The sequence below is a fragment of the Varanus komodoensis genome, unplaced genomic scaffold (genome assembly GCF_004798865.1).
Source record: "Varanus komodoensis strain SLA01 unplaced genomic scaffold, ASM479886v1 scaffold32, whole genome shotgun sequence".
NCBI lineage: Eukaryota > Metazoa > Chordata > Lepidosauria > Squamata > Varanidae > Varanus > Varanus komodoensis.
Window position 1 is genome coordinate 12,768,299 of NW_025335798.1, and position 27,983 is coordinate 12,796,281.

Here is a 27,983-nt window from a genome sequence, read left to right on the forward strand (position 1 = left end):
ACACCACCCACTGCGCGATAAGTGACGAAGGCACCAGGGCAGAAGTAAATTTTATGTATTCCTATATTCAAGGTAGTGCCTTGTTTACTTGAGTTCAAGTAAATTATTTTAATATGCATAATTTTAATATGTTTACAATCTTTCAACAAAAAGACTGGCAAAAAAAACTGCTGAGAATACAAAACAAGTGGAAACCACAGGCACATAGATAGAAAAGGGGGGCACAAAAGAATCAGTTGCAGACTTCTGGTTGTGGTTTTCTCATAGCGGGAATGGATATTGCAGAAAACTCTTCGTGGCGTGTCACACGTGGGAACACAAGATCTTGAAGGATGCCATCCCGTGCGTGTTTGGGGAGAATGAAGTCCTACAGCTCCCAGCATGGGAGGGCTGCTTGCACATTTTTTTGCCCTCTTTTGACCTGCAACAAAGGGCCCACAGGTTACGGATTTCGCAACGTTCCCAGGCGCCAACACGTCCTTTGCTTTTCGGAGGGCGCCAGCCTCACTTTCTGGGGGCAGCCTACACGCTTGCAGCGTCTTGCCATCGAAGCTACGGCCGGCGAAGGCGAGATACTTCCTTCTAGGGTGCGGTCAAGCAAGGGTGGGTGGGTTCTGAAAACACGCAAGAACAGCGGTAGAGATTAACAAAAAACCGTTTGAACCTCCCTTTCGCGGAAATCGCGTCACAGGAGAGAAACTTTGCAGAAAAACGAAACCGAAAGCGCCCGGCCCGGCCCGGCGGACTTGCTCGCTTACCCTGCCCTTCGGTAACATGGCGGAGATGGGGAGATCGTGTGCCTTTCCTGTGCTGGTGCAGGGGGATTGGGGAGCTCCAGCTCCCACCAAACTACTGAGAAACAAACTTCTCTGCTACTTCCAGAGCCGGAAGAAGTCTGGAGGAGGAGAGTGCGAGATTCAGCAGGGATCGGGGCTGGTCTTGGTCTGTTTTGCGCACGACGAAGGTAGAGGAAGCGTCCTTTCTGTCTCGCCTCAGCCCTTGCGCGTTTCTGAGTGTCCAAAATGCCTCCTGTGGGGGGCGAGGGGGTCCATAGGGAGCTGGGGAGGACTTGAAGGAAAGGCTACAGGGGGAGGAGGTGGAGCCGCAGTGTGGGAGCCAGAAGCGTTGGGGGCGAGACTCTGGCTCCCGGCGTATTTAGGAAGTTGATTTTGCTGGCGCTCCTCTCTTCCTCACTAGGTTTGTGTGTCTTCTGAAACCTCTTTCCTCAGTGTGGAGCCCTTCGCCTCCCATCAGCCTGGGCGAGTATGGCCAGTGGTCAGGGACGCCGAGGGCTGCAGTCCCAAACGCCTGCAGGGCGCCAGTTTAAGGAAAGCTGTTGGGAGAAGTAGCTTTCTGTGCCCAGAGGGAATGGGCGGCCTCGAGCCCTGCGTAAATGTTAAACAGGCAGTAAATGGGGCGCCTGACTGTGTGTAGGACGTATTACCCTGCCACACTAAACCCTAAGCAACCTCATACGCAACACTGTTTAGTGTGACCTCTGTGTAACTGTGTGGACTTATCTGGGTATAAGCTTTATTAAGCGTGTTGGAACCCACTTCTGAGTGTAGAAAAATGTGTAGGATTCTGCTGTGAATTGTAACAACGACGTCCAAGAACACTTTTCTACAAACTCTGGTGGAGGAATCTACAAACCCCGGTTTGTGCAAAATGTCTTATCAGGACCTACCAAAGTTCTTCAAAATTACGCATCCATAAAAGTTCACTGGGCTAGATGGTATAGAAAGTGGTGAATCGAAGAAGTAACACGAAGTCCAGCCATTTGGCTGGGTATCGTGACCACGAAATCTACATTTTGGATAGACCACCATTTTACCCAAATTGAGATTTACAGTCCAAATTATTGAATTGCTTAGTGGTAGGTATTGCAATTAGAAGATTACTCTAGTAGCGTATTTGGGAAAGCAGGAGCAATGACTGAAGAAAGTGCTAACGTGGAACTGGAAATTAGCCCAGAATGTCTGGACATATATGCATTGGGTGAGTGGAAGGAATTCTCAAAAGAAGAAGTACAGTTTGATCTGTTTGCTGCATAACTATATTCATGCACACTTTCTCTAAATCCAGCACAGCAACAGCCGTCTTAAAATCACAGCAATTTATTTCCATTTCAGTGCGGCAAAGAGTCCTTTCCAAACAGAACCATGAACTTGACCTGGCAGAGAAAGGAACACTGAAGCTAGTGGTCCAGTTGTATGAAGCGACAGGTGCAGCTAAAGAGGATGCGCCTGTGAAGGAAATGGCTCCAAAAGAGGTAACTTTGCAGTATCCCCATCTTTGAAACTGATACTTGTTGAGATTTCAAGCAAGAAACTGATTTCATGCTGACTTTTTGTTTTATTTTGTTGTCAGCCTTCCATAATAGAAGATCAGACAGAAGAGAAAGGTATGGTGAATTTCCTGCAGTGTTTTAGACGTGGGTACAGTTGGCACCTGTAACCATGGTTTTTCTTTGCAGGAACTGGTGATTTAAAGCTGGAAGTGTTTGTCAATAACAGTTTTTATTTAGTTGACTTTCTTATCCCAGTTCTCTTATCTATCTTGTGTCAACAAGTTCTTTTGGAATTTCCAGAGGAGGCAGAACATGCAGATTAGCTTTTCAGGCATTCACTCCATAAAACTGGGATCATGTGGGAAATGAGGATGGCTCTGAGCCTGCTGCCATCTCTCTACAGCCCAAACCCAAGAGGGACCTAGTGTATGCCCACGCATGAGGTATGCAGAGCCTGGGACCAAATCTGGCCCATGTAGGTCCTAGTGCTTCTTCACCTTTCACTGTCCTTTCACTGACAAATTGCCAGCTGTTTTGCATTGTTTCACCTTTTCTAAAAGGCTGGTGTTCCTCATCTAAGGCTGAGTAAGAGCTTTGAAGCTAAAGTATGCTAGTAGTTTTTGCTCCTGAGAGTGTCTTTGAGATGGATTCAACCCATAAAGGAAGCCTCGGCCTCTGACTTGGAAGAACTGAAGGGAGCAGTCATGGACAGGACTCTTTGGAGAGTTTCTCTGGATTGCTGTGATTGCAGCACCTTGGTTGCAAATGAACATTACATTTGAAATTGACTGATGGGTCATTATTTTTAGCTGATGCCACCTTGCACAGTAAGGGATATGATGGACATTAGATGTTTGAAAAAGAGTACCTTTGCTCATTAATCTATATACACTTAAATATACTGACAAGCACAGTTATTCAATCACATTTTACTTGTACTTCATATTAGATGTGCAAAAGGTCTTGCAAAAAGAGGCAGCAAATGGATCAGAGGATGCTCTCATCGACTCCCAAGCATCTTCTCTTGTTGTTCTTGAAAATGTCAACATCACGCTTGATATGTTAATGCTGCTGGTAGAGAACATCTGTGATCTTTCAGGAGGAGACTTCCAAATGGAATTCATAAGTGAGAGAAATGCTGCAGTGATAACGTTTCAGCGAAGCATTGGTAAGAAATGGGAACATGGTGTGGCTCAACTGTTTTCACATTGGGGAAAATTGTTGGTGTGCATTGCCTTCAGATGGGGGAGGGGAATTGGTGCCTTCCAGATGTTTTGGACAGCATCTTACAGAATTCTTGACTATTGACCATGCTTGCTGTGATAGTTGATATTTGTGGTCCAAAACATCTGGAGAGTAATAGGTTGTCTGCTGCTGCTTTAAGCCAATCTGTTTTAAAATACTTAGAATTTCACATGGACACTGTTGATCAGCCTACTCAGGAAGATGGCTTCCTCCTCCTAAATCCTGTTACTTCCATATGGAATGTTAGCCCGCTCTTTTTTCCATGTTAAGAGGCTTTTCTTACCATGTACTGTGTGTAGGGTTGTTTCTTTTCCCTCCACGACTTTTACTTTTCTAACATTGCTCTGAAGAAAGTTTGGATTCTCTTTGGAATTCCCCATTGCTGAGAATTTGAGTGATGGTTAAAGGAAAGTGTAAGAAAGGCAGAAGCCTCTGAGAAGTACTTGCAAACAAACTGGTACTGCCATGGGCAGGCATGGTTTTTCCCAGGTAAGATTAGAATGTAGCAGTTACCAGGTTTGGACATATCCATCTAGTTCAGCATTCCTCTGGGGAATCGGAACCTCACTGCAGAAGGAGGAAAAGTTGCATATAATCAGTGCAGGGCCATGGAGCATCTTTGGAGCTTCTGCTGAATTGCCCTTCCCCAACACGGGAGGATGAAGTGAACGTGCTGCTGCCATCCTGGCTACAATTTGTACTTCCCATCAGGGGATCATCCAGTCTCCATCCCAAGCCCCTGCCCATCCCGAGGCAGCTTTCAGCAGTGTTCAGATGGGCACCCATTCTAGAGCAGCTGCCGGCATTTTGACAAATGCAGCGAGCCAGTGCGGTGTACATAGTGGTTAAGTGTGCTGGACTGTGACTCGGGAGATGTGAGTTCCAGTCCTCTCTCGGCCATGAAACTCATTGGGTGACTTCGGGCCAGTCACAGATTTTCAGCCTTACCTCCCTCACAGAGTTGTTTTGGTGAGGATAAAATGGCGAAGAGGAGGATCTTGTTAGCCATCTTGAGTTCCAGGTAAGGACTCCCAAGGAGCAGGTGGCTCTGAAGGCCCAGCCAGCCCTGACTGGTATGAAGTGGTTGTTTGGGATTTTAGATCAGAGTCTTTCCCAGTCTACCTGGAAAGGACAGGGTTTGACATCCTTCACATGTCAGGACTATGCTTGTTCCAGACCTACAGTGAAGTAGGAAGCATTCAGTTGCTTTCGTATTAATATCGAACATGTTTTATAAAGCAGAACCCCAGTGCAAATTGTCACTCACTGTTTATGGGGGCATTTTTTTAAAAAAAAATAGCCTGGAAGGAAGAAGTGACAGACTTTCCTCTATTTTTATGTGGGATAGGGGGAGTGACTGCTTTGAGCACAGCTTTGCTGTCCTCATCTTTTGCTTTGTAATTTTGAACAAAATGCCCCATGGAAATGGTGCTGTGTCAAAACATAGCATTATTCCTAGGAAGGTCTTGAAGGGATGGGGAAGATTTATTTATTTTTATTTATTTTTCGATTTATATCCTGCCTTTTTCCTACAAAGGGCTCAAGGCAGCTTACATCATTCTCCTCCTCCATCTTATCCGCACAACAACAACCCTGTGAGGTAGGTTGGGCTGAGAGTCTGTGACTGGCCCAAAGTCACCCAGTTGGCTCCATGGCCACGCGGGGACTAGAACCCGGATCGCCTGAGTCCCAGTCCCATGCTCTTAACCACTACACGTCTTCACCTTTATCTGAAAGGTCTTAATTTCAATCTTCTCTAAGAACAAATTAATCCACGGCAATTGGAAAAGGCTGCGTCAACTATTTGAACTCAGAGTTACTGCAACTAGAGATGACTAGACCAGACAGGATGAAGAAGTATGTATATTATGGAAGAAAAAATGAAAAGCACTCAACAGAGATGAAATGAGGGTAGAAGATACGTTATACACACCACCTAAGAACAGCCAGTCAAATGCTCCTGGATGGATAGGTAGTGGGGGAACAATATGCTCATCCCCTTGGGTTCGTCCCTAGCGTCTGATAACTGAACTCCATGTATCTCTAAACATAGACATTTAATTAAGCGATAATGACTGACTGGCATAATAGAATGGTCCTCTATAAACATATAACCAGTGTGGTATGTTACTTACAGTGTTGGACTGGGTACGTGGGCTCTTACTGGGCAACTTTGGGCCAGTCACAATTGATCTCAAGGATAAACAATAGCATGGAGGGGAACAAAGGGAGCTGTCTTGGATTCCTTGCAGTGTCAATGCAATGTAAAACAGAAGATGAGATATACCTTGAACAGAACCTTTAAATGATTAGAGCAAGGGGCGGGGGAAGAAAAACTTGTTAATAAAACAATGAATAAAATCAATACTTTTTGCTTCTTATTTTCAGATGCTACAAACTTTCTTGACCAATGTTCCAAGAATGCAAGGATAAAAAAATACAAAATTACCTCCCGGCGTCTTGAATTGATACAGATGATCAAAATTGAAAATATCCCTAGTGGGGTATGCAAAGGTTTCCTGACACTCTACTTTGAAAGTGCAAAGAATGGAGGAGGGCAGGTGTCTAATATTCAAATGTTACCTAAGGAGGATGCAGCTATAATTACTTTTTGTGATCACAAAGGTAATATCATCTTTCTTTCAGATGGTTCTTTTAAAAGTGTTAACTAATTGGGTGGTTTGAAAGTCAAACCTCTGCTTACAGGTTACTTCCAGACAGAGATATTCAGTCGTGTCTGGTCAGTAATTCACTGTCCTCCATATGTGTAGGGCCACAAGTTCCCTAGACCCTGACCATTGTCCACCAGGTGAGAATCAAAGTCCACGACATCTGGAAGACACCGGGTTGCATATTTCTGGTCTAGCACATAAATGATCGTCTGGGAAGGACTGTGCAGATCACAGGGAATCCAAATAGCGGAGTTCATGTGGGAGGCCCCCGAGGGGCAGTACCACAATTCTGCAACTCCTGTGCCCTCTGGCCAGAGAGATGGCCTTGCCAGGCATGTATTAATGTCACTCCAGGTGTCTTGGAAGATGCAACATGCTGCACAGGCACTCTGCTCCTCTTTACTCTCAAGTGAAGGATTATGGCTGAGGAAAGATTACAGGTCTCATGTATGCTTTGGAGAAATGGCAAGTACCTCTGCAATCCTTTCTCAGCCTGTTTCACTCTGGATTTGGCCTGCTTGCTGAACGTGTCGCACCCAGAGCATTGTGCTTGCTTCAGTCTTTAGCATGGAAGTCTGTTTTCATCCCTCTTCTAAAAGCCAGCCAGTGCTTTATTCAGTCTTCTGGGGGGGAAAACCCCTTTATCTATAGGAGGCTAACATCCTTTTGGGAGGAGTCATAGAAGTTCTCCTTCCCCCAAAAGAACAATAGCACCTCTATATTTCCTCTATATTTTTTGTGATCATATGATCTCTCTGGGAAGAAAGCAACTTCTTATATACCGGTGCCATTTCTATATATGCAAATGTAAATATATGCAAAGTTCAAGCAGAGCAGAAAAGCTGGAAAGAAAATTATACAAATTGCATTGCAGAGCAGTAACTCATGTAAATTGCAGGGCAGAGCAGTAAAGGAGAAAATTATCCAAATTATGCATCTGTGCAATTGTGCAAGCCTGACAAAATGGAGGAATAATGTTTCAGACACATTCAGAGCACTCTCCAGTGCCCCTTCTACTTGATTTTTAGGAGCGCAAGGCGGAAGGCACTGGGAAAGGATGTGGAGGATGGCAGTGGTGCTAGCAAGGAGCTCCACAGGTTTTCACACCTCATGCTGGGCAGCTTTCTAGCCATTTCTGCCAATCTTCAGTGATGTTGCCTTTGTCAGCTTTGGAAATCACAACAAACAACCCAACAGTGAGCCAACCCAACTTAGAGCCATCCATTCTCAGGGTGGCTCATCCATGAGAAAAACCCCACCATGCAGAAATCTCACAGAGTTTGGTTGTCATGGTAAACGCCCACAGTGGGTGTCTTCTTGTGGCAACAAGGTCAATGGAAAGCATGGTTGGTTGTTGCCTCTGAGTTGGGCCTGCTACTTCTGATTAAATTGCCAGAATACTTACTGTCCTTTTTTTGCAAATCTTTCTAGCTGTGCACACAATATTGGAAAAGCAGCATTCTTTGAAGAATCAACCAGTTTTGGTTTATCCATACTGCAGTTGTTTGGAGACAGCTTTGTATGGAAAGGAAAGGCCACAAATCAAGATGCCAGAACCTGTCAGTGTCCCACTAGATCCTTATATCTGGCAGTTCCTGCAAGGAAAGGATAAACTAATGCAAGAAATAGAAAATGAAATGACACTTTGTTACTGTGAATTAATATGGCCTCCAATGACTTGTGAACAGCCCAAAATTACAATGAACCCTTCAGCTGCTTTATCTAAACAAGGAGCTTCTGGGATGGAATTAATTAAGGCTTGGAAAGAGAAAGTTTGTTCAGAGTTGGCCTGCATCATGTCAAAGTTCAAGACGACTAAATGTGCCATCATCTCAGCATCCTGGGAGACCATAGAAAGCACTTTGATAAAGAATGTTTTGGCCATCCCTGATAGTGCAAAAGAATCTGTTATCCTGGCTGGTTTTGTCTACGTTGTTGATAATGTTGAGAAAGCGATAAAGCAGCATATAGAAAATGTGATCAAAGATGCAGAAAAAGCAAAAGAAACTATACAACAAACATTGTCAGTTCCCCCACATAAGTTTGAAGTTTTGCATCATATTTTGCAAGAAGAGAACCTCTATCAAGAGAACCGAGACGTCAAATGCTCTTACAATTTTGAAACAAAAACAGTGCAGCTCTCTGGAATACTTACTGATGTATATAGAATGAAAAGTGACATTCTGGAGAAGATAAACAACATGGTAGAGACAAAAGTCAACGTTCACCCTAATATTTTTCATTTCCTACAGCTTCCAGGTAGTGGACAGGTGTCCAAAATATTTCATGCCAATAACATTTATGCTTCCTATGAACTTGAACTTAATTCTGTAGCATTGGTAGGACAAACTCCTGAAGGTCTTTCGAAAGCAGAGGAACTAATGAAGAAATGCTTGGATCATAAATGCATTGTTTTGGAGGACAGGGAGCTCATGAACAAAAAGGAATGGAAAGAACTCCTTAAAAAACTGGAGAGGAAACACAATTCTGGGGAAGGTACTGTAAGCATTGATGAATGCCTTGATTTGGAAGAAGATGCTAAAGTAATCATAGCTGGTTATACATCTGCAGTAGCAGATGTCTATCAGATGCTTTCTAATTTTGTTGAAAGAAACACCCGAATGCTAAAAGTAATCCCTGCCAAATCTGTGGCTGTTGTGCAGTATATGGAGAAGGAAAAGAAGAACAGTTGGCAAGACTTAAGAAGAAGAGGTGTGAAAATCAGTTTTGGAGAACAAGCTGAACAAAAGAACATTATCCTGAGTGGACCTAAAGCTGAAGTGAGACAGGGAGCCACTGTGGTTGAAAAAATTCTATCTTCGGTGCATTCTTTGAATGTGACATTCGACAAACCAGGAGTGAAAGCCTTTTTCAAAGCCCGAGAATATTCCTATGTTGCTGAAGCAAAGAACTCTTTCAATTGTTTGATTCGACTGCAGAAAGATGATGAACTTAATGGAGTCTCTGAGGGAAAAGAGAACCCTCATGCTAAAATAACTTTAAAAGATGGCATTGTTGTAGAGGCTTGTAAGGATGACTTGACCAAATATCCAGTTGATGTTGTTGTAAATGCATCAAATGAAGACCTGAAGCACATCGGTGGCCTTGCAGATGCACTGTCAAAAGCAGCTGGTTCACAGCTCCAAAAAGAGTGTGATGACCATGTGAAAAGATATGGCAGTTTGAGGCCTGGCTGCGCAGTTATTACAGGTGCTGGGAACCTGCCATGTAAGCAGGTGATACATGCTGTCGGGCCGAGGTGGGACAATTCCACTGCACAGAAATGTACATCACTCTTAAAAAAAGCTGTCAAGGAAAGCTTAAAACTGGCAGAAACGTACAATCATCGTTCAATAGCCATCCCTGCGATAAGCTCAGGGGTCTTTGGATTCCCAATGAAAGCGTGTGCCCATGCTATTGTAACAGCCATTAAAGAAAACTTAGAAGACTCTTCTGAGAATGGATCCCTGAAAAAGATATGCCTTGTAGATGTGTCTGAAGATACAGTTCAAGCACTTGCTGAAGCTTTGTGTAAAGTATTCATACAGGATCCTCTCCCACCCCCACCTGCATCTCAGTCCCAGTCAGCCAACCCCCACAAAGCAATCAGAGACAATCTTCATACAGTAACTTCTCCTGCAGGCCTGAAGCTCATGCTTAAGAAAAGAGGCATTGAAGATGCAACGGTAAGCATAGGTATAGGCTTGAAGCAAGCAGCTGCCTTTTGGCTCTGTTCAGATGTAATCACAGTGTCTGGCAGCAATGTGAGCTACATGCAAACGGTGCAGTTCATAGTGGAATGGTGAATAAATGCATTGATCTGAGCGCTGCAGGTTTTTTGAGGGTTAGATGACTCCAAGTTAAACCATAACTTATTCTTGGGATAACTTGCGGTTATTGATAACCTGGATTTGAACATCACAGAAACAATCTATGAATAACAGATTTGTAGGTTGTGCCAATAACTTGCATTTGGCTTGCATACTTAGAATTCATGGGTAAATTAACCAAGAACTGCTGCCAGACATTGACATCATATCTGAACCAGGCCTCTATGTTAAATCCACTTGGAAAGCCATCTGATTTCCAGCACTGCATCTTGTGGAAATTAATTTCACAAATTAATTTTGCAAGTGGACAAAATACTTTTGTAGGCCCTGAGCCTTTGTACTTAGGATTTTTCTCCAGGGTTCCCAAGTCATCTGTCCCATTTCTGTCCTGATGCTCTAGCCCAGCTTCCTGCTACATTCAGGCCTTGCTTATTCACTCACTAAAATAAGAGCTTTCAATTCAAGTGCCACAGAGGGGTGGGAATCCTGAATCATTTTGTAATCAGAGGCACTGGGTTGTAAGGGAGCCCTGAAAAGTAGTTTAGATTGACTACAAGCATATAACCATGCTAATATTAGCACTGCAGATGAGCTGTGCCCATAAATTGCCCTGAAAAAAAAGGCCACACACAAGGCAAAATGAATAGGGAGGGAAGAGGGGTAAAAATGTAAGTCCTTCACTTGGAATTATTGGAATGGCCCTGCTCTCTTTTGTGTCCCTTTGGGCAGCCTGCTGGAAGGCTGCTGGTGCTGATAGCTTACTTGAACAATATAATAATTTGTCCCTCTGTCTACTTGAACAATATAATAATTTGATTCTGAACCTTCTCTGTAGTCCACATTCCTAGTTCATCTTGCTGTCCTGCTTTAAGTAATGCCCTGCAAGTAATTTTATGATCGCTTCTGCTCTAGACGGATGTTGTCGTCAGCAGCATTGGTGCCGATTTGAAGCTTGGTGTGGGGCCACTATCCCAAGCCCTGCTGCAGAAGGCTGGCCCAATGCTCCAAGCCGAGTTTGAGCAAGCTGTCCAGGGTCAAGGAGCTCAGGGTGGCTGCATGATCCAAACTGGCGGATATAACCTGGCTTGTAAATACGTGCTGCATGCTATTGTTCCACAGTGGGATGCTGGAAAAGGACATGCAATGAAGGTATTTTGCCCTTTCATTCCCTCAGCAGCCGTAAGTGCGCTCAAATGCAAAATTCATGGATAGTTGAGAAAGAGCGGTTGTTCTGTAGATTACTTCAGGACTTTTATACTGCTCTTCTAATTGGCTAGTCCTCTCCTGATGCTGCATCATGGCTCAGCAGTCATAGCAGGCTCAGCTGGCTCCTGTCCCATGCTCCCTCCTGTCAGTGGAAGATCTTGGCTCTTCTCAGAGTCCATCTGAACGTCTGGAGAGGACAACCTTGAGATAAGCCCTTCTGCTTCCCCCATTTCAAAGTCTGGGGCTGCCTGTTCCCAGGGCCCCTCCTGCTCCTCATGTGACAGGTGGCTTTGGCAAGCATTCCAAGGCTAGAGGATGGGCAGGACTTCATCCACCAACCCTGCAAAGGTATTCTTCCAACTCGAATTACCTCACCGTGCTTGGTTGCTCGAAGCACTTCTCTCCCAACCCAGAACTGAAGTGCTTGAAGCAGTCAAACTTGGTGAGGTGAGGTGAGGGTGGGGCATGATTCAGCCCCCCTAACCCACTTGGTCCATTTTTAAAACACTAGAAAATCTCTCTTCACTATCCACTACCTGCAGTCTTCTGCATACTCTGTTCATGAGGTGGGCATGCAGATCAATAGAAGTGCACCTATTCTGTCACACCTACTTGGCGCTAAGTTTCTACATGCCTTTAATGGTCTGGCTTTGATGACTGAACCTCAGATTTTCCCAAACTGGCTGTGTATTTTACAGAAACTTGGAGATATCGTGGGGGAATGCCTGAAGAAGGCTGAAGAGCTGTCATTAAGTTCCATTTCATTTCCTGCAATTGGAACAGGTGGCTTTGCCTTTCCAAAATCTGAAGTCGCAAAGTTAATGTATGATAAGGTATTTCAGTTCAGAGGAATGAAGTCTCTTCAGGAAGTTCATTTTCTCTTACATGCAAATGATAAAGATAACATACAGGTAATGCTCCAAATACCTGACATGTCATAAACTGTTCTAGATAATGATTTAGCAGTGTGGTTTAATGAATACTTCAGAATGTTCCCCTAATGGAACACCCTAGTGGGACCTGCAGTAAAATTTGCAGTGTGTGATGTGTTCAGCATTTCAGTCATGCCAGCCATGCGCTCACCCCTTGATGGATGCTCCACTCCCTCAGTTTCCCAACCTCGCAACAATCAGCAAGCATTCTGTGGCCAGTGAGCATGCTCAGTTCTCACTGAGGATGCCTTTTTGGGGTCCCTTTTTGTTGTTTTTTCTTCAGCTCGCAATGCTTCTGCAAACCGCAGGATTCTTCCTATGCTTGCTGATACCAAGCTCTTGTGTGTGTGTGTGGGGGGGTGCCATTTTAGGTACTTGAGCATCAGAGCTCATGCCTAAACTTCAGAATTACAGGAGATGATTATTTTATTAGCATTTACAAATACTGCTACTAACAAAGCTGTACTTGGAGTGTGTGTGGTCACTTTATAAAAAAGAAGGCAAGCCTTGCTTGTAATGCAAAGGAAACTGACTTCTTTTCCTTTTTTATAAGCTGCGGTGTACCATTTTGCCTTCGTTGTGCCACTTGCCTAGCATTAGTTAAGCATCTATTACCACATCATCTTTTCCAAGCAGGGAAACCACCAAAGGCAGAAACCAGAAAGTATACTTCTGTAGGAACCCTCCTTATACATAACCTTAGGACTGATCTTATGTGTATTTTCTTAAAAGTAAGTCCATCGAAATCAGTAGGACTTATTTTAAGAACACATGCGTAGGTTTGAGTTGTTCAGACCTTACTGGAAATTTTATTCCCAATCCCTGAGCTGATGATACTATAATAGGAATTCTGCCTGGGGTGTGCTCAGCAAAGTTGCACAAGTGGGTGGGTCTCGATTCCTAAGGTAGTCCAGTGAAAAAGTTGTGTTATCTCTTCCACCCAACCAGTTCCTTTGCTGAAAGAAGGCTACCTTCTGTACTGGAAGCTGTTAGCAGTGTAAAAGGAGCCTTTCAGAATACCGATCCTGAAGCATCATCTTTGTTTGCAGAATTGCTCCATTGTATACCTGTTCCTACTTAGCATATCTCTGAAATTTGAGGGTAACTGTGGTTTTCTTTCTAGGCATTCTCTGAAGTATTTGGATGCAGACTCAAGGAAATTCCCAGTGCTGTGCCATCGGATAAAAAAACCACAGGCAGGTTGAGTGACTCAGTTGATAGGCTAGCGATTGTCTCAAGCTCTAGCCTTGTTTGGTTATGAATTCTGAGGTTGTTGTCTTTTTATGGCTGAACTAGGAAGTAACATTGAAAAATTTATAACAAAGGAATAAGATCTCCCTTTTAAAAAACAATGTTAATAGTAGCTGCAGGGGAGATCAGTTTTTAAAACGGTCCCTCAATTTCCCTGCTTTGTACTTCTTCCGTTTGGATTGCCCCTCCTTGGAAGGTGCTACTAACACTCAAAGAAATGCCTTAAATCTTGGCTGTGGATCCTTTGCATCTTGAGATTGAATATGCTCACAAATGTCCTCATGATCAGAAAGCTTTCTGTGATTGTGGGACAGGTCTGTAAGCACATGCAGCAAAATTCACTTGCAGTGCTCCTGCTAAGGCCTTCCAGACAAAGGTATTTGGAGGCATCAAGATGCCCAGGAATGTTAAGGGGAGGGCCTTGCATGTGTCCCCTTTTAGCCTTCATGTGTAGAAGCTAAACTTTTGCACAGGGTTTATATTAAGGGGTAAATCACATGCTTTGTCTGTCTTTCGCATTTAATGTCAGTCAGCCAGCAAACAGAGCTAAACATGAGAAAACACAGAAGTGAAAAATACTTTCATTTGGAAGTGTTAATATAGGTATACATCTTACATTTTGTAGGATGGTATTTAATCAAGTGGTAGTTAGTGCCTTCACTAAATCACTCTGCTTCTTTTCTGTGTTACAGATTACTTTGGAGGCATTTCATCCCCTGCTTTGGGAGTTAATGAAATGCAGATTGGTTCAATTAAATTCCAGTCCATGACAGGAGACATTACACACCAAGATACAGATGTTATTGTAAATGTAACAAATGCAAACTTAAATTCCAAATCAGGTACTTCAGTGAATTCCTCTCTTGAATCTGTGTTAATGATAAATGAGTTATTGGCAATAGAAAGACCCAGTTTAAATTGCAATGAAATTGTGTGTGTGCGAGAGAGAGTGAGAGAGTGTGCACTGTTCACTAGAGGAGTTTTGAAAAGGGTTTAGAATCTGGTTTTTCCTATGTCCAAGATCAAAGTTTCCTATATCAGACAAGCTCACGCAAGACTGTATGTAGAATGCAATACAGGCAGTCCCTGAGTTACAAATACCCAAGTTACAAAGAACTCAAACTTACGAATGAACTTCTATAAAGCCTATTAATTTTTTAAAAATGACTGTGGACATTCGTCATCACCATAGATAGAGAGGAAGTGAAAGAGGAGAGAAGGAAGTCCTCCAAAGCATCACCATAGACAGAGGAAGCAAAAGGGGAGAGAGGGAGGCCTCCAAACCAGGTCTTCCTGCCCCACCCATCTGGAGAGGAAAATATCCCCAATATTTCCTTGCTGCAAAGAGGAGGCCCTGGTGAGTTTGGGTGGTGGTGGGGAGCTAGAGATATTCGTGGTTTTTCCACTTTTGTGGGGGTCCTGTTCCCCAGCCCCTGCAAATGTGGAGGGCTGACTATGGGTGATCCAACTTAAAAATGGACTTAAAGACAAATTTCCATTTGCTCAGGGATGGAACTTGTTCATAACCCTGGGACTGCCTATATCTAACTTGGCAGTCTCACAAAGTAGACATGTAACTTTAAAGACTCTTTCAGTAAAATCTTTATAAGTGATAGGATTTTGGAGTAATAATAATATTATTGAATAAAAATTGTGTATTAAATATGTTCCACCCCCAATTTCTTTGAAGGTGTTTCCAAAGCAATTTTGGAAGGTGGTGGACCTGAGGTTGAAATGGAGTGTGCAGCTTTAGGTACGACACAGCAAGTGGTCAAATTCAATTTGTACTTCTCTGTCTTAGAAGAGCTTCTCGTGCCTCATTTTTGTTTATCTTCTGATCAACTGATATAGTAAATAACATGGTGCAATTATTAGTGTTGGCTAGACCATTGTGCTATAGAATTTAAACACAGGATACTGTTAGCCTGGCAAAATACTGTCACTTTGCAAAAATTTTGAGAGCAGAGAGGGGAGGGATTGTAACTTCGCTTGTGTGGTCTTTACGTAGGAATCTGCTGACAACAGAGACAAATGTCCTCAGTTACCCAAATATAGCCTGCATGGGGCAGCATGTGACTTTTAATTGCACCTCTGGAGATGATGCCTAAATTTATTTGAAACAAAAACATTTCCAAACCAGTGTGTGATAACCTGTGGTTGCAAAACCATCAAGGAAGAAAATAATATTTGGGACAATCTCAGGTGGTATATTTGAGCTTTAGGAGGCCAAAAAGTGAACAGTGAACTTAGGTTATACATCTAGTGCTTTTGTGTCCCAGTTCTTTCATGTGTTTTGGACATTAGGGAGAAAGATAACTGTGAATAGCAGGTGGCTTATTTCTGATCCTCTGAACTTGTTAGGTACTTGTTAGGCTTGTCATATCTTTCCTTAACCTGGTCTCTCAATGTTTTACATCAGATAGACATAAGCTGTCAGAATCAAATGCCAAGGGATGCTAGCTGTGGATATAGGGGCCCATGGATTAAATCCAGTGTTAGTCCTACTTAGTGCAGACTCTTTGAAATGAATGGGGTCTTCTATAATTAGAACTGACATTTGATTGAAACCAATAAATTTTGATTAGCCTGGTAGCCAGAACTATTTATAGACGTCACCTTCTCTCAAGTCCTCTGATGTCCAAGTGGGCCAGTCTCTCATTTCCTCCTCTATAAGAAATACTTTGTTCCTTCCAAGTGACTCCAAATGCAGCGTTAAATGAGACTGACCTTGCCACTCCCCCAAGGTCGATTGGACATTGTGAGGACAGGAGGAATCAGGAGCAGTTTCCTACTTTGAGCTGGGCTATGCAAATAGTCAGATGGACGGTGCATATCTTTCAGATGGTTCTGACCTTCCCCAGTGCCTGGCCCAAAGGAGGAGAGAACCCAGAACAAAATGAAATGGACCCTTTCCCTGACTCTTCTGTGCATGTCAGAACTTTTGGAAAGGGTCCCAATCACCATGAAGTGGGATGTCCTTGATTATGAGCCATGTCCAGAGAACTGATGGTGGCAGTGGTGATGTGGGAATGCCTTTCTGTCAGGCAGCCAAGAGTGAATTGCCCAGAGGATAGCAGATGGGGGATGCTAGCAGTCCAAAATATATGGTGATCTTCTTGTCCAGTCCCACTGTAAAGTACTATGCAGTGATGACATACACCATCTGGTGATTTGATTTGCATTGATCGGCTTTGTAAGTTGCCATCTTCTCTTTTCTAGCCTTACAACCTCACAGTGGATTTGTAACCACACAAGGGGGTAATCTGAGCTGTAAGAAAATTATCCACCTTGTTCCTAACTCAAATATCAGAACTCAGGTCTTCAAAGTGTTGCGGGAATGTGAAGCAAAGAAATACAGATCAATTGCCTTCCCTGCCATCGGAACAGGTTTGCATTTCCTTCTCGAAATAACCGCTGGCTGATTTCATTAAGATTTTCATTAAGGAATTAAGAGCTAAATCATAGTGAAGAGTTTCACATGGAAGCTCTCTGTTGTCAGGACCTTTGAGCTACCAGGCTGGATTTTAAATAGTATGCCAATCGTACATTTGCATTGTACAGACAATGTTGCCATTGCCCACTTTTCTGGTCTACCTTCTCTGGAAGAGACATCCATTTGTAGGCATTTCTGTGGGTGACTGTGTGTATGCATGTAAACCTGAGAGACCGTGTGCCATAAAATGCACCTAGCTTAGGAAAAGGAAAATAAGGGGTGATGAGGGAGAGTCATACACAAGTTATGCCTGGTGTAAAGAAAGTGAATAGGAAAAGATTTCTCCCACCCCATATCATAAATATTAGAATCCAGGGTCAACTCATGAAGCCGATTGGATAAATAAAAGGAAGTATTACTTTACAGAGTGCTTAATTAAACTATGGAATTTGCTACCACATAGCTTCTGATGGTGATTGGACGCATTCATGTATGGCAAGGTTATCAGTGGCTACTAATCCTGCTAGCTGCATGCTCTTTGCATTATCAGAGACGATATGTCTGCATGCACCAGTTGCTTTGGAATGTGACTGGGAGGGTAATGTTGAAGTCATGTCTCCGTTGTGGGTTTCCCACAGACAGATGGTTGGCCATAGGATGCTATATCAGGAGGATCCTTGATCTCACCCAGCAGGACTCTTGTGTGTCCGTGGCTTCATGTTCACATGTTTATGAATGTATATCCAGTGCCTACCACCACTTTTTTCTCCTGAGGAATTAGTAATCTTTATTCAGTTCTCCAGTTAACTCAATGTATATGTCTTGAATTTCTTTGCCAGTTCCATTGCTGTAATGAAAGCCTTTGTCCATCTCCTTCAGCACTTGAAGTTCAGGTCAGACTTGGGCCAATGCTGATGTTCTGCATAGCTGGCTTTTTTGACCTGTTCTTCAGAAGGCTTGAATACAGGGCCAGCCCTCCCATGAAGCAGGATGAAGCTCCACCCTCTGGTGTCAAAGTGGAAGGAGTGGCAAATTGCATGACTCCTTCTGCCAGCAGGACCTGCCACTGCTATCTCCAGTGGGTGCACCAGAAAGCCTGCCAACTGCTCTGCTGCCGTGGTGAGAGAGCAGCCATCAGGGGAGCTTCCCTCTGGAGAGCTGCTGGTGCAACTCTTCAGAAAGCTGGCCAAGCAGAAACTCCTGGCTCTTAAGGGATCCTTCCTCAGAGGCTGGGGAAGGGTGGCCCACGAGAGAGAGGGGAATAGTGCAGTAAGGGCAAGAGGGGAGCAGCATGGTAGGAGAACTTACGTCTAGACTGACTGAATACAGCTTTGATGATGAAAGTGTTATGAAATACAGCTGGGACTCACATTCGGATGACTTACAGGCCACTTTTTAGGGCAAGCTCTATCCGTAGGGCTGGTGAGAATCTTTTAGAATATCTGGTCCACCCTGTGTTGAGCTAGAGCATCCCAGACAGCCTTTGCTTCAAGAACCCTAGTGAGGAAGAACCCCCTCCCCTTTCTAGATAATTGCTTCCGTAGGCAGCCTTCTTCTGCTCATACCATCCAGAAGTTCCTAGTAATGTTCAGCAGTAAACTCACCATTAGATCTAGTTCTGCCTTCTGGATCAACAGAGAAACATGTGTTATATCACAGAATCCATAGAGTTAGAAGGGACCAAGAAGACCATTGAGTGCAGCCTCCTGCTGTTGCAGGACACCAGTTTACACCATCCCACTCAAAGAACTGTCCAGTTTCTTTTTGACAGCCCTTCAGGCACTTGAAAAGTGCTGTGAAGTCCCTGCTATCTTCTTCCTCATCCACGATCAATTTTGCTCTTTCATACTGTGGTTGTAGTCTGAAGGATGGTGTGGACTGAAAACTTGAGAGCACTAAGTACAGTGACATCCAGGTGCAATCAGAAGACGGTATTCGGCTAGAACAGCTCCCCTGCCATGTGGAGCCCTCCAGCTGTTTTGCACTGCAGCTCTCCATCGCCCCTCAGCATTGACGATGGTGGCTGGCATCGAAGAGAGCTGTAGTCCTAAACTTCTGGACAGGCCCACATTAGGAGAGTCTGGATTAGAGTCATATATTATAGGACTGTTGCTGCAGAAACACTAGAGTCACTGGCTGATCAAAGGAAGATTGCTTCAGGGTGAGTAAGTCCCATTTTGCAAGCCTTGTTGTTGTACAGTTGCTCTTCTACAGATAGAGGACCACACACTAGCTGTAGCTTACAGCTACAGGTGTTTCTTTAAGACAGCTGGGGAAATGATAGCTCTCCAAATGGTGAGCTGGAACACACCAGCCAGCATGGCCAATGGACAGGAATGACAGGAGCTGGATCCCAGCATGAGTTCCATCTTATTTAAATTGTCTGTTGTATGTTTAGAAGTTCAGATGTGTGCTTTCTTCTGTTGTTGCATTTGATGCAGGACAGGCACAGAAGAATCCTGAAGATGCCGCTGAGGAGATGATGAGTGCAATTTCTGACTTTGCAGGCAAAGAATCGCCCCAGTATTTGGAAACAGTTAAAATTATTATTTTTCAGTCACATCTACAAAATGCTTTTTATGAGGCTATGAAAAAGAGAGAAGGCGTTGCATTGCCTACCTCTGAATCCATGTTTTCTAGGTTTAAAGGTAAGCATGCAGAATATGGATTACTTTATATTTCACTGGCAAGGTTCCTTTTCAGAATTTGTGCTTTCTGTGTTGCTTTGTCCATTTTTACAGAAAGTTGTCTCTTTATTTGCAGCATATATAACTGGCAAAACAGCACCTACTAAAAAGAAACATCTCTTGGTTTTGGATAAGAAGGTAGAGGTTGCAGTGTTTGAAATCTGTGGTGAAAACAGAAAAAAGGTGGAAGATGCGGAGTCCTGGTTAAAAACATTAATTCTTGGGGAACAGGCAGAAGAGTGTATTACTGATGAACTGATTGATAGATTTGGTGATACAGAAATGCAGAAACTGAATAAGTTGCAGAAAAGGCTGCATGTTGCCTTTGAGTTGAAGAAGACACAATCTTCCCCTTCCATTCGACTAACTGGTACCAACCGCGATGTTCTGACTGCTGTCACAGAAATTCAGTGTCTAATCAAAAAACTGAAAGAGGTGCGGGAAGAAGAATCCAAGGCAACACTTGCTAAAAATCTGGTTGAGTGGCAGTATTCCAAAAACGATGTATTCCTGGCTTTTGATATGATCACCAATCTCCATTTAGAAGATGCTAAAATCAGTAATAAGATTCATGTTAACATTCAAATTAATGGGAAGAACTACAGAGCTGACATAAAAAATATGTGCGCTACAGATGACCACGGAAAAAGTGTAAAGATTAAGCGCATCATAAAGGAAGAAGGTAATGAGGGTCTTAACAGTTTGCGGTCTTTCTTTGTATCTGAATTCCTGTTGGTTAGTGTGTTGCAGGGAATGTTCCTTAGGAAAAGTTGAATAAATAGGAATAATTAGATCTTTGTGCACTTATGAATGTCATTTAAGTTAAAGAGAATTTATAACAATTTAAAAATAAATTATTCTTGCTTAGTTACAAGGCTACTAAAGGCACAGTCCCTTGCAAGGTTAGACAGAAGCAAGGCTTACAACTCCCAGCAGTGTGCTCCTAATAATTTAAAGGGCACCTAGAATATCTTTGCTCAGTCAAAAAGCTAACTTAAAGTTTTGTCAGGTCCATGCATACCACAAGCTACATTTGGCTTAAGGTTCTAGGGTTGTCTTGTCTATGGGGTTGGAAGGTACTGCATCATGATCAAACCATTGGATACAAGTAGTACAGTTAGCGTGTATTGTTCTGAAAGCAATGTCACATCATATTTACTTCATGCAAAGGTGAAAGGATAGCACACACCTACACCTGTTTACCAGCATAGAATTAATCCCTTTGAGAATCCCTAACCCAAGGTGCTGGAACCCACCAGTATCCTTTCTGAAGACCCCCAAAGTGAGGGCAGGCTCCTTTTTACGCCCTTTCTCTGCCTTTAATCTGGCTGGATGGTTCTTTTGCATTGATCTGGCTTTTGGGGAAATGCTTCCTCAATTCTTAGGGGCACACTTCTCCTGAGTAATACACTGACATCTTGTTCACTGTCCTCATTCTAACAAACACTTAGCAGATTTCTTAACATTTACTGTGTGGTTTTCCCGTTATTGTCTTTCCTCGTGGGGTAAAACCCACAGCCCCTTTCTTGGTGCAGGTTTGTACACTAGCAATTGTAGGTCACAAAGAACTTTTGGCTTGAGATGGCTTTTCTACTTCTAGGCCTCGAAACAAAGTTTAGTTCCTCAGTACAGTGCAAGAAACATTGAACTGTGCTGGGCCCCTTCCAGTCTATAACCCCATTAAAGCATCTTTCCCTGCCAAAACGCCAAGATCTTTAGAGTATTCATATAGCAAAAATGAGTCTTATAATATATATATAAAATTAAAAAGAGCAAATAAGTAGAGGCAGAGGAGAAGCTTGGTCGATGACCCTGCATTCAGTGTTTATAGAAGTGGGGTTCACACAAAGGGTGATCAGCCTGCTGAATCCGTTTCAGTTGCGAAGTTTGTCCTCATTTTTGCAGGGAGAACTTTGGCTTTGTGCAGCAAAAACAAGTCTTGTGCCACATGCTTATATTGGCATGTGGTTCATGACGTTTTAACCTGGAATAGGCAGATTTATATGTACATGTTGGGGGCAGAATAGAGGGGGAGTATAAACTACAATTGGGGAAAATTACCTTCGCAGTTGCTGTTCACAAAATACTGTTGGGTGATAACTCAGACATAAATCTGTGCAGGATTGCTGTAGCAACTGGAAAGGGTGTGGAGGCAGTACATGGCACAAAGGAGGCAAAAATCTTAAGCTCCGATAATCGAAAACTCGGTGCTTGCCTAACTTGTAATGGCTTATGCAGATAGGAGACAAAAGTGAAAGGTTTGTCATATGCTAAAATAAACACATACGACCATTTATTTTGCAGGCAGGCTTTGTGCAGCATTCCCTAACGAATGGGAAGATATGAAAGGAAATCGTGTCAAAGCGGTTGTGCTTCAGGCAATGTCGCAAGAATATAAAGATCTGGAAGCAAAATTTCAGCTTAGCTGCCCTTCTTACAAAATTGAACAGGTGAAGTACAGCAGGAGCAACATGCTTCGGGGGGCATATATGAGGGTTTATTTGGACTGCTGAAGGGCTTCTCTTTAGGATCTTGGTATTATGTGCAGCTGCTACTCATAAGTCATCAAGCAGCTGCAGATTTCCCTCACAAGTGTATGGAATACACAAGATGGAAATTCATTTGTACTAAAGTACACTACAGTGATGTGCACTATTGTTATTACTAGTATTCACAACTGATAATATATTTTGAATATTTGAAAGATAAGAGTGCTCCTTCCCATACTCTAATAAAGTAGGCCTTGTTTGGGCTCTTAGTATACAGGTTAAGTAAATGTACAAACTAGAAGCAGGGCCATGCCAAGTAGTCCTTCTGTCTGGCATCTGTGGTTGAGTGCAAAAGAGGGGGCTTCCTTATGTAAGGCCAACAAGCACAGAGGCCCTCATGTTAGCTTGGACTCCAGTTGTACTAGGTTCCCATTCATTCAGGAGCCTCATACACACGGAGTCCTTCCTCTGTAGATATTCATGCCCTTGTGGATGCCAGAAGGAGGGATCACCTGGCACATGCATTCCTCTGCAGCCCACATACTCAGCTAACCAGGAAGTTAAGCTCCCAATACTGTAGGATGCCTCTGTGTGTTTGTGTGTGTGAGGGAGAGGGAGCTGGTATAGCTGGGATTTACACTAGAATTGATTCTAGTTCATCTTCTGTTCTATGAAACAACTGTCTGTACTTTAATTCCAGGGTCATTTAAGTCCCTGAGTAAATATTGTTAGTGGTAAGTAAAGTCAAAATGTAGATTTCTCCATGCCTTCCCATGTCAGCCATTGCAGGCTGAGTCTTAATAGTTCTTAGCTGAGCAGGTCACAATTTTTACCAGACTTTGGTTGAGCTGTTGTTCTCGCCATTTCTCCTTTCCCTGTTTCATCTGATCTACTCAACTTGTCCCTGTTACAAGCTAACAACTTGTCCCTGTTCCTGCAAATCCCACCTTGTTTACCTTCTGGGCTTAAAAATATCTGTTTTGGCCTCTGCCTGGTGCAAGATGCTCTTGCATGTATTTGCCCTTTCTTATCTTAGCACCGGAATTGCTACGAGGTCACATTGTGATTCCCATGTGGGGGAGCATCTCAAGACATTCTAGCAATGTCTGATGCTTTTACACAGCTCAGGTACCACTGTTTTCTTAGGAAACATTTCCCTGGCCATTCCCTCACTGTGCCTTTTTTACTGTGAGGTTTCCTGTTTAGCTCCAAAACACGAACTGATCATGGGGTACTTCCTTGAAGACATCTCCTAAGTAATTTCCAGAGTCACTGGCTGACAATCTGGAATTTTTGAGTTCTGTTGCCTGTGGTGAAGCTGGTAGGAACAGCCCTGTATGGAGGACAGCAGTCCATTTCACCCAAACATGGCAGGTTCTCTCTGTAAATGTGGAGTCCCAATTCCATGTTTGCTGAAATACAGGACTGGCAGCCGCAGGATGTTTTCAGGGAGAGGCCATTTAACCCTTCCCTGCCTGCTGATTCTCCCCTGCAGCCTTTCCCCTCAGCCTGTTTATCTCCCATATGTGTTTGTTTCTAGGCTCAGCATACAGCCTGGGGGGGGCGGGGGGGATAACAAAACTCCAGGGGTGAGCTTATGGCAAGGATTGGCAGGAAGGAGGACAATGCCATTCCCTTTTCTCACTCACTTTGACTCCCTTGAAAATGCTGTATGCTCACCTCATTCACCATGTGTAAGCACTGAAATTTGTATGATTGAGCTAATATGTGCTCTTGCCCTTAATATCCAAGGATTACCTGTAATCTACTTTCATAACCATTCCTTGTTTTTGCTTTTTATAACTTTTTCCATAATGAAGTTTCCATGTTTACAACCTTTGTAGATTGAAAGGATACAGAATCCTTTCCTCTGGCAATCATACCAAGCCAAAAAAGAGGACATGGTTAGAAAGAATGGCCACCACAACAATGAGAAAAACCTATTCCATGGGACACCTTATTCCACAGTGATCCCAATTAATAATACTGGATTTAATCGCAGTTATGCTGGGAAAAATGGTAAGTAAACATGAAAGTGAGTAATTTGCAGAATGCCAAATACAATTATTTGTATGGGTCTCTAAAAAACAGAGAAGCAGTGGACAATACTCAAGGTGGGGGAAATCAGAGTAGGCTTTTCACAGCCTAGTCCTATTCATGTCTCTTCAGACACAAGAGTAAATGTACACAGGATTATGCCTTAGGATACACACAAAACATTATTTCTGTGGTGCAGTAGGAAACACTGTCTCCCAACAGCTCCAAAACTAGCCCTGCTCTGGTGTTTATTACCTCATAACATTGCATCTTAATTTTATACATACAAATGTGCATATACATATGAGAGAGGATTTATAAGCCACTCTGCATCAAGATAATTTGGAGCCATGTACACCAAATGTAAACAGACAGACAAACATGTAAAAAGCAGTTCCAGTAGAGCCTGGGGCATTTTTCATTGTGTGTGTGATCTGTCATGGCTGTGTGTGGCAGGCACCAGTAAAATCTGGTTAAAATGGAAACATTGGTTAACATGCAGGTTTTATGAGGGTAAAGCCTGCTGCCCTCCCCACAGCAGGCTCCCACTGAAGTTTCTGCTTCTCCAAAAATCGGCAAAGAGCGAGCATAGCTCCTCTGCGATCCACTGCCTCAAGTTTTTTATTTGAGGGGGAGGGATAGGACCTCACCCTCTTTGAGCCATGGCTTCACCCACTGTTGACATCTGGCCTCTGACATGGTTCTGGGAAGCCAGTGTAGCCCTGAATTTGGGTTGTGGCCATCTGCTCTATGGCAAACATTCCATTTTTGTTTGTTCAAAAAAGCTGTATCTGGAGGAGTACTGTCCAGCATTGACTCCCTCACCTCCACCAGCCCCATCTGTGCTTTTAATATGGCTGCTGCTGGTGTGTCTGAATGCCTCTCAGGCCACGAGTGGCCCATGGGAATAGCTCTGTTGCATGCATTTAAGATCAGAGGCCTAAAGTGGGCACTGTGGACAGCAGTGACTGTGTAATTTTCTTTGTAATCCATTTTCAGCTGGGCAGGAGCGGTGGGGGTAATGTCTCTTTCAAAAGCAGGTCTGCAAACAGTTTGCTAAAAAAATCAATAGCTGTAACTTCCCCAGTTTGTGCCTCCAGAAATATTGTTAGTACTTGCCTTCCTACTTCTGTACTTCTCAGGTTCATTTCCATCGATTCTGAATGCAAAAAATATCTTGGAGGTTTCCAGTAATTTTTTCCTTTCAGTTTACTGAACAGATTGGCTAGATACCTGCTCAAATATTCCATATTTACTCTGCAACTTTAGAAGTGTCATAATTCATTCTTCAGAACTGAAGTGCTTGATAATGATGCTTTCTACTAGTTTTACAAGTTGTTAATATTGTTCTTTCATTTTTTAAAAATGTTTTTCAGCTGCAATGATTGGAAATGGAACCTATTTTGCTGTTAATGCAAGTTATTCTGCACAAGATACATATTCCACACCAGATAGCAGTGGTAAAAAATATATGTATGTTGCCCGAGTTCTTACTGGGGACTACTGCGTTGGAAAGCATGGACTGATTACTCCACCATCCAAAAATGTTGGAGGCTTTGACCTCTTTGACAGTGTGACTGACAACATGGCTAATCCATCAATGTTCGTCATATTTCATGATGCTCAAGCTTACCCAGAATACCTTATAACTTTCAGAAAATAACTTGAGCTTTGACAAAGAACTATCTTGTTTCTCCCTTCTTAAAAAACAAAAACAGAATGAATGAAAATACTTATAAAGAATGACTTGATTAGGATTGCTGCTTGTTCTTTCTGATTGTTTTAGCTTTCCATTTCAAATATTAGCAAAGGCTAAAAAAATTGCAGTAGATTGAGAGGAAACCTGGGATCACAAGCATAAATCCAAGCTAGATTGGCTCAGCACTGTGCAAATGACTTGGGGGAAAGGTTGAAATTAAAAGGGTGAAATATTAAGTATGTGCTGCAGTCCAGTGAGATAATTGCAAGGACAAAGATCAGGTATGTCCAAAGTTGGCCTTGAAAGTTTGCTTTGCTCTTCACTCTGAGCATTTCTGTCAGTTCTGGTAGAGCAATGCATTACATATTATGGATACTTGTAACAATACCCAGCTCTTTGACACAACTGCTTCAGGATAGAATGATTGAGACGGGGGAGCATTTAACCTTATTTCTGCCTACTTTTCCACTGCAAACCATTTTCCCCTGCAAATATTTGTCTGCTGGGAAAAGCAGTTGGATTCAACATAAATGTCAATTATGGGGTGTCATTTCTGCACAAGATCAGTGCTGGATTCAACCCATAGACAGGGGTGGAAAGTTACAACAGAAGAACTGTGGCTGAGGAAAGGATCCATTTTTTCTCTCCAGTCTGGTCCGGTGCTTCATAGTTGCATCCTCCTGAAGAGGGTTGTCTCTGACAGCAGCTGCCATTGGAAATTTGTAACTAATGTTCTTTTTCTTTATTACCTGCACTGAAGCCATTTGAGGAAATTCTAAACTTCATCACTGTGCCTCCCACCCAGGTGCCTTGCCTTTTTGTAGCAATTTATCTGTGGTTTCTCTAGGAGGGAACTAGTCCAAACCATTAGTTTCATGTGCTTAGCAAGTAGCAAGACAGAATGTATAATCTCTATTTCTGAAGAAAATGAGAGACTGTCCACATGACTCGTCACTACAGAGCTTCTCCTGCCACTTCCTCAGTGTTATGGGAACTCCATAGCATTCTTTGCTTGGCGGTCAGCACAGAATGAATGAGAAACAATGACCCTTAGCAGAGACAGGCTGCCCAGTTTTCATTTCTGGGTAGAGCTACCAGTAGACCAGGATGCCTCCAGCTTGAACAGCAACTTAATGATGAGGAGTCAGCAGGCAAAGCTCTTTATAACATGCAGATTAATGTTATCACCTGCCAATGCAGAGGTTGGCAACCTGATGCCCTCCAGGTGTTTTCCTTAATCATTGACCACATGGTGCTTATGAGAGTTGTGAAAAATAATTAGAGGACATCAGGTGGTCCACCTCTGTGGTAATGTCTGCATATCAAAAACCCACTTAAATTTGACAGCCTTACCCCTGGGAGAGGTGGTACACTCAAGAAAACCAGGTCCACCCCTCAAAACTGCTGGTGTTTGAAGCTTTAAGAATTAGCTTATGAAAAATTGAGGGAGCATGAAGAGTACATTTGGATTCCTCTATGCTTCCCAAGAGTTACTCTACATATCAGGCTCATACATAAGCAGTTATAGGTGATGCTGTCAGACATGCAGGGAAGGGGCCATTGGCTGGTTTTCACAAACCACTGCTGAGCAGCTTCCTAGGGTATATCAGTAAAGTCAAGTCTACATTTTGAGGTATAAATAAATGAGTTTCCTGTTCCACTACATGTTTTAATTAGCCATGTTTGGATGGTTTGTTATTGCCTGCTATTGTTACTGTGTATAGTTGTTTTGCATACATTCAAGCTTTGTCAGTCTACAGTTCACCTTTTGGGGGTCATTTAACCCTTTATGTGCTTGTGCAGGGATGGAATTGTAACCTGGCAATCAGATCATGATGGGAAACAAACAGCACAGTCTTGCTGATCCAATTAAAGGTTAGATGTATACAAAACAAAGCCACTCAGTCCAGCCTACTGCCACTTCTGTATACAAATTTGTATTTTCTCTCATCCTGCTTCATTTTATTGTATCAGAAAGTAGTATGTTTTCTCATGTGTGAATTAAATTTTTTCCAATTTCATTTCTGTATGATGTCATTTGTGCCAGTGAAGCGTGCCTTAAGAATATACTTTCAGTTTCCATTTTGATTAAACTTTGCAAGAAAGATACAGAACAACTGCAGGACAAAATCACACTGGGATAGAGTGGACTGGAACTTTCCCTAGAGCTGGGGTGGGCAAGTTGGCACTTCCGAGGCCATACCTTCCCTCC

The 27,983-nt window shown here is 43.0% G+C and overlaps 1 protein-coding gene across 1 annotated transcript; it reads left to right on the forward strand.

The window, feature by feature from the left end:
* The first annotated feature begins 747 nt into the window (after positions 1-747).
* On the forward strand, positions 748-27,792 carry LOC123027301 (protein mono-ADP-ribosyltransferase PARP14-like). The gene is made up of 17 exons (XM_044437933.1): positions 748-964; positions 2,133-2,272; positions 2,371-2,404; positions 3,240-3,458; positions 5,924-6,160; positions 7,639-9,893; positions 10,950-11,186; positions 11,942-12,154; positions 13,299-13,371; positions 14,119-14,268; positions 15,117-15,179; positions 16,646-16,813; positions 19,301-19,507; positions 19,623-20,228; positions 21,851-21,996; positions 23,880-24,054; positions 25,449-27,792. The coding sequence occupies exons 1-17, from the start codon at positions 775-777 to the stop codon at positions 25,733-25,735; spliced, it is 5,400 nt and encodes a 1,799-aa protein (XP_044293868.1). The 5' UTR covers positions 748-774; the 3' UTR covers positions 25,736-27,792.
* The last annotated feature ends 191 nt before the right edge of the window (positions 27,793-27,983 follow it).